Here is an 11,421-nt window from a genome sequence, read left to right on the forward strand (position 1 = left end):
TTCACAAAATAAACTACATCAAAAAACACTCTTCAAAGAGTTTGTGTTTTTTTGTCCACAAAAATTAGCTAGTTAGATTGTTGTCTGCAAATCCACAAGTTCCAGTGAGTCATGTTCCTTACTATTAAAAAACCATGAAATCCATTAAAAAATTATTTCAATCTAGCCAGACGTGGAACAACTAACATCTCTCCTAAAGTTCTGACTTTCTATTTTATAGTCAAGCTCTTCTACCCAACTCTCTAGACTTCACCTCTAATCCTATCCCCAGCCAAGAAAGAAGGACCAGAAAACGACACGTTTGGGCTTGCAAGAGGGAGAGGGCAGCTTTTGCAAATCAACTTGTTAGCACGAAGTGGGGGAGCACGAAGTGGGGCGTCTGGAGATGGAGGGGGGAAACACTTTCTACATATACGCTCGCCGGTCAGTAGTGGGCGAGTGCGCCAAATTCAAAATGATACCACCGTCCCTCCGCAAGAAGAGAGATGGGAGGCATCACCCATCCCTCTCCGTATCCCCGTAGCCGCCACGGGTTTCTCCCCTGCCCTGTGCCGCGGGAGGCGGCGGGGGGACCAGACCCCCGCGCGCAAGCCGCGGCCGCGGTGCCGGGTCTGTGGGCTCCGGGTTTTCCCGCCGCGCGCGCCGCGATGGGCGGGGTCGGCGAGGGCCGCGCTCATGCCCACCTTGCTCGCAGGTGCCCTTGCTGACCTGGGTGACGGGCTTCTCGCCGCGGCTCTCGGCCCGCAGGCTGGCGGCGCGCAGCTGGCAGCCGCTGGGGTAGGTGTTCCCGTCGCTGCCGCACACCGGGTAGCGGCTCTTGCACACGCACACGCCGCTCACCCCCGGGCCGCCGGCTGCTGCCCCGGCTTTACCCTTCCGCCTCTTGCGGCTCTTCACGCACTCCATGCCCGGCGCGCAGTGCCCTCTGCCGGCGCCGCCGCCCCCGCACGGCTCGCCCTCGCCGCGGGCCCCCCAGTTCTATGTCAAGTCGAGCCTGCAGATCAAGAAGAACGCCATCATCGACGACTACAAGGTCACCACCCAGGTCCTGGGACTGGGCATCAACGGGAAAGTTTTGCAGATCTTCAACAAGAAGACCCAGGAGAAATTCGCCCTAAAAGTAGGTTTGGGGTCCACGGGAGGGGCAGGCGGGCCGAGGGGAGCTCCCGCGGACACCCCGGCACCCCGCGGTGGCCCGAGCGCGCGGGTCGCCTGGCGTGGTCGCGTCGGCCCTTCCCTCCACCCGGGGCCGCGTCGCCGCGGGGCTGCGGGTCGTAGGCACCCGCGGGTGCCCAGTGTGTCGCGGGGGCGGGGGGCGGGAAGGTCAGGACCGAGCGGACCACGCCGCCGGCACGGAGTTTCCGGTCACCTCCGGTGTGAGTGGCCGGGACTCGGGAGGACTCAGAGGACTCTGCCATTTTGGGGTTTGAGCGGGATCCAGGCGAATCGGAACGGTTGGCTCCGGGACACCTTTGCTGTTTCACTGTCTCAAGGAAGTGATTTTCAGGGGTTATGGTTCCCCACCTCTTGTCCTTTTTTTTTTTTTTTTCCCCAGTGGGCACAAAAGGCCCATTACTCATTGAACTGGTTGGTCTGTTGGTTTGGAGAAGTGGGATCTCAGAGGTTTTTATTTAGCCTCGCTCCTTATTTGGGAGCCGGAATGTGTGATTTCACTTCCCTGGGCCTCGCGGGTGCCGCCGTGCCGCCCAGGGGTGCGCCGACCCGGGCGGTGCAAGGCTGGAGATTCCGCGGGGACACCGCCTCCCGGGCGCGGGGGAGGGATTGTTTTGATCCGAGGCAGGCCCCCTCCTACCTCCAGTGTCTGGGAGGCTCCAGATGGGAGGCCAGCAGGCTCCGGCGCGGTGTCTGCTGTTTCCATAGCTCCATTGATCGTTGTAAACCAGGTCTGTAAACCGCGGCGTGGCTCGGCGCTGATTCTGCAAATCGGAGCCCGTCATTTGAGTCCTGGACCTGGGAGGTTGGTCAACGGACGGCAGGAGGGAGCGTTGCCCTTGAACCGGGGAAACGCAGCCTTTATTTCTGTCTCTCCTTTGAAGAAGGCGGGGTGGGGGTAGGGGGTAGGGGTGTGTGGCGGTGCGGGATATTTAAGTGAGACTAACTACTTCAGAAGTTAAACCGAGTAGATTCAAGATCTGATGCGATGGGCGAGTCAGCATGCCTTGGGGGCCAGTCATTCAGGGTCAGTGAAAAGGTTTTCTCCTTTGAGGGGTTTCAGATCAAACCGCATCTCTAAAGGGGACTCCTCAACAGGTCTATAACCCTGGGGTGTCATAATGATTGAAAGAGGAGAAAAATACTTCCTGTGTTATTTTTCTTTCTCCCCTACACCCTCATGGCTAATTGTATTTCGGCTATTAATACAAAACGCAGGTATGTGTTATGAGTGGAACTGTTGGAATGTATGTTTAGACATCATAGAGACATGGTACTTGGGGCTAGTAGGAGGCAAGCATGTCTCTGTTGTCAGATTTTAAGGCCTCTGAAATGATTTCCTTGCTGCTTTCACCCTCCCTTTTAGGGGAGAGCTTCGAGCTAGCTCCAATATTGTCACATTTCTTTGGCTCCTATTAGAAGTTGTTGATTATCGTTGCACTGTTGGAGAAGGAATATATTGATATCGTTAACACTTATACCTTAGAGCACTCTTTCCATACTCATAACTAGAGCCAGGCTGGGTTGGGTGAGTGGGCTTGTGAGTCTAGCTGTGAACTTGGGGAGTGAAGTTGGGTGAATTTGACCACAGTTAACTTGTAACCATGGAGGAAGTAACAGACCTTCTTTCCAGGAGTTTTCTATCCCTTCTGAGACACCATCTGCCTTCCCCCATTAACACTTTGGGGACACTGGCTGCTCATTCTCTCAGATAGCTGGAATAGTGTATAAAGACCTCAGAACAAAAGCACTCAACTTATCTGTGTGATGGAGACACAAAATCACTCTCTAAAATGCTCCTAGGAGCACAAAAGCACTCAACTTATCTGTGTGATAGAGACACAAAATCACTCTCTAAAATGCTCCTAGGAGCAAACTCAGATTTCTCTTGAAGTTAATCAGAGAGATATCTTGGTATTTTCCTCTTTTGAATAGGTTTGAAAGGAAAAAATCTAGCAATATTTTCAATAACATTCGTAGGTTATTCTTCTCAGGTTGGAAGTGTGTGAAGATTGGAGTCAGTGTCTGTTTTGACAGATTGCCTGCTCCCAGATCTTATAAGTTGACTCAGTTGTTAAATTGTAGATTTCCCACACATCTTTGCGTAAAAACTTAATAATAGAGGAAGGGAGAAGGGATGAGACATTCAGAGGCTGACAGAGTGTCAACAGCTCTTCCATATCCAAATATTGGTTAAGACATAATTACAGCTGTGGGGAGAATCTGGTTCAAAGAATCCAGAGATGTACACCAAAGGGATTTCTAGATCTTGACTCTTGATTAACTTAACTGTAGGTGCTGAGTAGTGAGATGACTTTCAAAATTAGGACAGTTTTGTATAAAGCAAAGGAGGAGGATGAGGGGCAGAGGGCTTGCCCCATTGGGAAGGCGGCTGGAGAAAGAGGAAGGAGACCTTTTCTCTCCACAGTGTACTGACACATTCCTGGGGGATTTGGAACAGAGCTGTAGGGCAGCAGTGGGACTACGGATTGGGTGTCTCATCTGCTGCTTCAAAACATGTTGATGGGGGTAGTGGCCACAGATACCCTACTCCCTGGCGTGTGACCTCTTAGCCCTGTGAAGTGTTTTAAAGAAGAATAGTCCCAGCCAGCATCGTTGCTGCTTTGCTTCTGCCTCAGAGAGGTCACATTGAAATGTGTTTGGTGGGTGCTGTGGCCTTACTTCAGTATCTCTCCCTGCTGCTTTTGCTAAGTTCTGAGTTATATTCATCCTTCAGTCAGAATTGGAAGGGACTCTAGAGGTCATCTCCTATAACCCCTCATTTTGCCGATGAGAAAACTAAGGCCCAGAGAGATGGAGTAGCTCGCTTGAGGTGGTTCTGGCTGTGGCAGGTCCACAACTCTGAACTCCGATTCCCACTCAGGCCTCTCCCACTCAGGGTCCCAGAAACCCCACGGCCTGGACAGCCCAGCTGCTGCTCCTGAGTACCGCAAGCCTGAGGAGCTCCTCTGCCTCACCTCAGGACCCCCCTGGACTGTCAGCATGGGGGTGCTGGGGAGATATTCATCATCACCCCAAGCAATGATACCCAACATTGAAGGGGCCGCTATCAGTAAACTTGGCGACTCCATGAGTTTTGAGTCTACGGTAAGTCTTTTTCCACCCCTCCCTTTTAAGGGAGTGTTTGATAGAAATCTTATTTATTATTATTTGTAGAAGAGGATGGAATTCTAATACCTATTTCTTTGGTAGGGGTGTCTAGTCTCAACCCACTTGTGCAGTAATTGGTTGTGTTCCCTGCGGGGTTCCTCAGCTGCTTCCTGCTTCACTGTGTCATGGTGACTCTTAGGTATTAGCTGAACAAATTTAATTAAAGCTGGCACCATTGCCCCTCTCCTGTGTGACTCTGATTAGTTGAAGCATGTTATTACTTTATAAAATATAGAATGTTGTCATAACTTATCTCTGTTTATCTTTCCATTGTGTAGATTAAACCATGTCCTGTGGTTTCTTCTCCTTTCCCCAGGTCACTTCAGTGTCACTGCAATATGACCTGGTGTTCAGAAAGGGGGGTGATTGGCACCTCATGGCACACTGTGAGAAGGAAGTGCCAGTATACCGCTTCCCCCAGGAGAGGCAGCCATTGGGCTCTGTGCAGGATGGGGAACGGGCCTGGCGACGGGTGCTGCTCTGATGGAGTGGGGTACCTGGGTGAAATCACAAGCCAGGGAGGTGCATTGATTGAACTGGCTTCTTTCTGTCGAGTATGATTACAGGTACTTAATAGTTTCCCAAGTGTTCTAAGCATATGTTCCCATATGCTTAGTTGGGACCTTAAAATTTTGTGGGTCAAGGAATTAATTAGGAGAAGGATAAGTTAATAAAGTAAGCAAAGTTAGTCTAGGGCTGCGCTGCCCAGTATGGTAGCCAACACGCATACAGAGCTATTTAAAGTAAAACTTATTAAACTAAATTATGACCTTGAAGATATGCTGAGTAAAAGAAATCAGAAATACAAAGACTGTCTGATCTTACTACATGTGCAATCTAAAACAATGCAACTGAACTTAAAGAAGGAGACTACACTCGTAGAGGTCAGAGGGGGAGTTGGAGGAAGGTGCTCACCTCCAGTTACAGGTAAGGTGCAGCCTGATGGCTATAATTAACGCTCTGTCACATACTTAGGAAAGCTGGTAAGACAGTGGATCACAAGAGTTCGGACCTCAGAGAGAATTTTTTCTTGTCTTTATTGTGCCCACAGAGGTGGTGAGGTGGTGAGGTGCTGGTGTTAGCAGAGCCTGTTGTGGCCACTCTGTCACATTATATGTAAATCAAACCATCATGCTGTGCACCTTAAACTTAGGCAGTGAAGCATGCCAGTTATTTAAAAAAAAAAAAAAAAAGGGAATTGCTAACCACATTTCAAGTATTCAGTAACCGTACATGGCTAATGGCCATGGAGAGTGAACAGTACAGAACATTTCCATCCATGTGGAAAGTTCTTTTGGGATTTTTCTAATGGGGTTAACTTGAGTGGGTTGGAATAGAGGCACTTTGGAAGAGGGAAACCTCTGAACTCTGAAGGTGCTGAGCAGCTCATTGCTGGGGTCTGAGGAATGAGGGCGACAGGAAGTTGGACCTCCCTAGAGCTGAGGGGAGAGCAGGCAAGCACAGTTGCTAAGCGGGGCTCAGAATCCAGCCTTACCCAACTTTGTAGTAAGAGCAGGTTTTAAGGTGTTTGAGGAGCATGAAGTAAACAAACAGGATGTTATAAAGAAGGATTACAAATTGAGGTGAGAGCTTGTGGGTTTTTGAGGGAAGGTCTGGTTTCTGGTTTCAGAGACCCTGTTCTGTCTTGCGGCCCTGGCCTGGTCCATGTTGCTGCACTCACTGTGGCCGGGTCACAGTCAGGTTGGCCTGTGGTCCTCCTCAACTGGTGAATTTTGGACTTTGACTGAACTTGAAAGTAATATCCAGCTAAGATCTGGGATCAATGACTGCTGGAGGGCGTAGAAAAGAAGCCCTAGGCTAGACCCTGGATATCGTTGGTGGGCATCTGGGAAGTGAATGTCTTCCTTTGCGAGGATGGAGGTACAGGTATTCCTGATTAAGATGTTGGACTGATTGCGGCCTGTTATCAGTTGATACAGGTGCAAGGGAGGGGCCTGGAGGAGCTGCTTTGAGCTGCAGGCCAAATGCTGCATTTCAGGAGGGGCCAAAGCTCCCGCCCCCTGCAGAACCCAGGTGCCTGAGTCTGCCAGGAGGGTTGTCAGCGCAGGAGGGTTGTCAGTGATGGCCAGGAGGACAGGCCCCAGCATCTGTGTTGGTTTCCTTGCTGGCCCCCAGGTAGCCCTCCTGTGCACTGGTCCAGGATTCTTCCTGATGGTTTGAATCTGCTGCAGGATTCGTACTTTTCTGGCCCCTGGTTCCCTAGTATCTGCTTTAGGCACTTCCAAGAAGTCTGTTTCCCCTTCTTTCTGTTCTGTGCCCTTCCAGGTGCCTCATTGTCTTGGGGGAAGGTGAGTGGGCATTTGTCCCTTATGTTTCAAGGAGCTGCACTAGTAAAGTGACCCAGACCTTAGAGCTAATGCTCCCCCCGCCCCCCAATATCATGTTTTTGACTCCCTACATCACCAAGGAAAAGGCCTGGCAGGTTCGGAATGGTTCAGCAATATATGTCCAAGTCTTGGAGCCATGTCTTGAGACCTGGTTCCCTGTGAGCGCCTCTTCGTCCGGGTTCCTTTGGCTTTTGGTTGTAGGGATGGTTTTACTGGATTATAGACCTGACAGGGAAAACTAAGCTCCACTAATGGGCCACTAGGATCTCATAAGCTGACCTTATAAACAGGGCGGTTGGCAAAGAGAAGAGACCGTGCTGCTTCATGTACAATACACAAATCATGTAACCCAAATCAGGTTTAATGCCTTTCCCCTATCTTTAGGGGAGTACTGATAATCTATACTATGAGATATGTATGGTTATACAGATGTAGGAATGTGCTTGTTTCTATGGGTTATATGCTACATTATGAAGAAAGACAACATATCTAGTCTTTTTGTGTGTGACCTTGAGTGGGTCAGTTAAGCTTTCCAGGCCTCAGTGTGCATGTCAGAGGGTCAGTGTGTCAGGCCCAGTTAGAGAAGGTCATGATAGGAGAGTTCCTTGTTTTCCCACCTGAAACTCTTTTTTCATTTTAAGTGTCAGGCCAGGCATGGCTGCTGTGTTTGACTGTGCAGGGTGTGCCTCGTGTGGGCTACCTGGCCCAGGGGACCTGGGGCTGAAACTAGCCTTCCCTACCTCCCACCTCCCCTCCACTTACAGACTTTGCCTTGGCACATGGTTGGGGCCATCCAAATGAGTGCCTACTTACAAATCACCCAAAGTTATAATATGGGTTAGGACCTGTTCTCAGGTGATAGTTGAGGGTTGAGTCCTAGAGTTGATGGAAAGATTAGGATTTACACCAGGTGCCACTTACCTGGAGAGCTGTGTAAGAAGGGTTAGCAGCAGCATAGGGAGGCAAGAGCAGAGGGGCTGGCTGGTAATTTTTGTTCCATTTTCTTCCTGCTCACTCAGCACTAAAGCAATACTCATAGCCCTGGAGCTTTGGACTCTCTGTGAGGTCCTATGTGCCAAGCATCAGATTTGGTTGGAAGATGAAGAGACTTGGTGCAAAGAGGATAGCTTGTGCTCAGCCTGTTGCTGTAGAGTTCTGGGGCCTTTATTCTCTGGTTCAGTGAAGCTTTGCTGTGCTAGCTGGCAGGTGGCAGAGGTTCAGACTTGGTCTTGACTTAAGCCCTGTCTAACTGATGTTCCCTTCTAATGCCAGCCAAACTGTTTATTCAGCTGGGTACGCAAACTATCTAGAGGGTGATGTGAAAGGCAGCTTATACCTGAGGGATGTTCCCAGGCATCTCCAAGCCAGTGTCCGCCTAGGGCTCCTCTGAGGTGCAGACTAATGACCCAGGTGGAAGCTGCTGGTTGCCCTCAGGGGAACGGAGAGGCTGGTTGCTGATTCCTGCACTCTGGCTTAGTTCTCTGTTGGTGCTTCATTTGAACCTGAAGCAGAGTGGAATATCTCAGTGCTGGATGAGGGAGGGACCTAGAAAAAGCCCTCCTGGCAGTTCCCCTTCCAGCACCTCTGCCTGCACGCTGTGGGGGCTCCGACCCTCCTGGCCCTCCCCTGTAAGATTATCCACCTTGCTTTGAGGCTCCTAGCCCACACTGGGCATTTGCAAGCTGGCCTTCTGGCCTGGGCCCAGAACAGTTACTCAGCCCCTCTGTCCCATTAGCTAAAAATAAACCCGCCTCTGCATGGTCTCCCCTCCCAGTCAGGCTCCAATGTCCTGACATCTGCCCCAGGTCTTGCCACACGCTGGACCGCTGTTCACGCTTCACCCCCCCATCCTCCCCATTTGCCTTCTCTGCCAGTCTGAGCTTGTAGGTGGTTTGGGGCCAGCTTGCCTTTCTGAGTGCTGGTAGTTAGCTGTGGTTGGCTCTTCTCTAGGTATCAAGATTTCTGTGTACAAAGGCCGGGAAGGAGCTACCTTCCCTGCCAGGGGAAGGGTCAGATGGGGGGAGGGTGAATAGGTTCAGCAGAGTGAGCTTTTCTGCTCTGCTCACCCCCAGCACAGGCCTCCTCCAAGCTCCACCCTCAGACACTGGCTGCCAGAAGGGATGTGGGATGGGCCAGAGCGTCCCTGTGTGAGGCATGAGGCTCTCCCAGACCCTCACCCGAGCTGCCCTAGGACTGAGCTCGCTGTGACCCTGGGACTCCTGCCCAGTTACCAAACTATGCCCTCCTTCTTTGCAGTGTGGGGCTTCAGGTTACCACATTCAGAAGTGTGATCTCATCCTGGTGGCGTCCAAGAATCACTGGGATGCCTTCCCCAGTCAGGCCCCTCTGGTCCAGCCACCTGCGGAATGTCCCAGAGAGAGGGTTTCTCCTTCCTCTGACTGGAGGGAGCAAGGGCATGGGCGATGTGCTCATTCATGTAGCCTCTTCTGCTGCCATCGATCTCGGGGACCATGGGACACAGGACAGGGACTAGGTGGAATACTTGTGTAACTGATAGATGCTGAGTGCAGCTTTCCTGAAATTTCACTTTGGTGCTCTCCTTCTAATACTTGAACAGGTGTTGGTGCTCGTCACGCACAGGTGAATTTTGTATCTATTTTCTGCGATTAGAGTTCATTTGGGAGGAGGACAATATTGGGAGAAGTAATAGGAGCCAAGAGGACCTGGGGGCCACTGTCTGCAGCTAAGGGTATCTGTCCAGTCTATCTCCATTACAGCCCTCTGTGTTTCCCCTAGAAAATGGGCCTCATTTCCTTCATAGGGAGAGATTTATTTGCCCAGACCCGTTGACCTCTGGAGGGGAGGAGTTGGGTGTAAATGCTAAGAGTTTATTTTTAACTCCAACAGAAGGAGCCCTGTCCTTGGAGTAGCTGTGCTCACCCCATGTCTCGCTCCCAGACAGCCTTCACTGGCTCCTGTAACTCTTAGAGGAAGGCGAGGTGAATTTTAAGTGCCTTCAGATTGCTTGACATCGGAATTTCTGCAGTGCTCATGGGGGCCAGGAGCAGGAGGAAGAGGGGCACCCCTGGCACTTAGGTCACACGTGGCACTCCAGCATCCTGGGAATGCAGGTGGCCCCTGGGGCACTGGGGGTGAGCGCTGTTGAGGCAGCAAAGGGTCATTGTGTTGGGCATGCCTCTCCTCGCTGCCCAGTTCACTGACAGCTGCACATGTGGGCAGCAGGTACGGTGACCTGCCTGGTGAAGTCGCTTGTGCAGACACAAGGCCTTCAGCTACTCCTCCTGACCGCCAGGCCCAGCACATCCCATCCCTTCCCCTGATGGGGGGTTCTCTGTGGCTTCAGACCCTCCGTGCGCCTTTTCCAGGGCATTGCTCCTGCTTACTGTGCAGTGAGGAAGGAGGAAGGAGACATGAGGGTCCCTTTGCTGCTTCTCAACTCTTCTCAATTTGCGAGCTTCTTTTCATTACCTTGCCTTAGACTTTCAAAAAGAAAATCAAATCAGGGCCCTCCCACGTGGCATAGTGGGTTAGAACACAGCTCTATGAAGTGATCTGCAGCCACTGCAGCATGAGTTCGATTCCTGGCCAGGGAGGTGAGCCACAGGATGCAGCAGACCTCTCCTGTCTCACCTGCTGCTCCCTTAGCAGTGTATTTCAGTTTATCGACCTTTTCTGCTCCCCAGAGCCTTCTCTGGTGAATCCTCTTGCCCCACCCCCTTCCATCTTTGGCCTGTACCCCAGTTCTGTATGCATAAGTAAGTAAATCTTTAAAAAAAAAGAAGATGAAATCAGGTTTGAGGTATAGTTAGAGAGGGGGAGCATAGAGTAGCAAGCAGGTGACCAGCACTGGAAATTCAGGTCTTGCCCCCTCACTTCCTTGGAACTCAGCAGGGATTAGTTTGCCTGAAGCCCAGCTTTGCGCATGTCCTCCCCGCTCAAGCCCTTCAGTGGGACTCTTCCCGCCCTACCAAGGGCTCCCCAGGTCCTGCTCAGGGCTGACCATGGGCTGTTTCTTTCTGAACACGAGCTGTTTCAGCCGAAGTGGTTTGTAGATGCTGTTTCCTAAATAGGACTCCGCTTTCCCACACCCACGCCTTTGACTGTGGGATGCAGCTCATCCTCCCATCTGTATTTTCTTTGCCACTCTGTCTGCGTCCCCCACTCTCATCTGCGTCTGTCTGCTTTGCCTTGTACAAGTGCTTTCATGAAGCCTACACTTGAGCAGCAGGTCTCCTCTGCCTTGCCCCTTCAAACTTGCCAAGGCACTCTGGCCTTTTATTTCATGTTTTCAATGTATATTTCCATGTGAAAAGTGTTTCTCTTGCTACTGGGTGTAAATTCCTTGAAGACCCACATTCTTCTTACTTCCATGTGCTGACTAGAATTCCTCATTAAAAAAAAAATCAGTAGAATATTTGATACCTCCCTAATAAAGGTGTAAAATCACTGGGTAGTGGTGGAGGCTGTCCATATAAATGGAAGGCACTAGCGGTGTCCCTTCCCGGTGAGGATGCAGCTCTAGAGGGTTGATACCGGGCTGACCTCTCTTGAGACTGAGCTGGGGTATTAGTGAAGGCCCCCTGAGTGTTTGTCCTGCTCCTCAGTCTGCTAAGAAGTCATTCTCAGAATAGTCCTCTGGGCATTTCTCCCTCCACCCACCCGCATCTGCTGATTCAGGCTAGCACCTTCTGTTTCGGCTAAGGGAGTTCTCATTCTTGTAAGGTCTGTCCCACAGTTTCCCATTGAT

At 51.1% G+C, this 11,421-nt stretch overlaps 1 protein-coding gene across 1 annotated transcript in view; it reads left to right on the plus strand.

The window, feature by feature from the left end:
- The first annotated feature begins 687 nt into the window (after positions 1–687).
- MAPKAPK2 (mitogen-activated protein kinase-activated protein kinase 2) overlaps positions 688–11,421 on the plus strand; it is a 46,612-nt gene continuing 35,878 nt past the window's right edge. Inside the window, exon 1 of the mRNA XM_004685278.2 lies at positions 688–1,120. Within this exon, the coding sequence (XP_004685335.1) occupies positions 905–1,120 (216 nt within the window). The 5' untranslated portion in view covers positions 688–904. The remainder of the gene's footprint in view (positions 1,121–11,421) is intronic.

This window comes from Condylura cristata, unplaced genomic scaffold (assembly GCF_000260355.1).
Source record: "Condylura cristata isolate star-nosed mole 26May11 unplaced genomic scaffold, ConCri1.0 scaffold00018, whole genome shotgun sequence".
Classification (NCBI taxonomy): domain Eukaryota; kingdom Metazoa; phylum Chordata; class Mammalia; order Eulipotyphla; family Talpidae; genus Condylura; species Condylura cristata.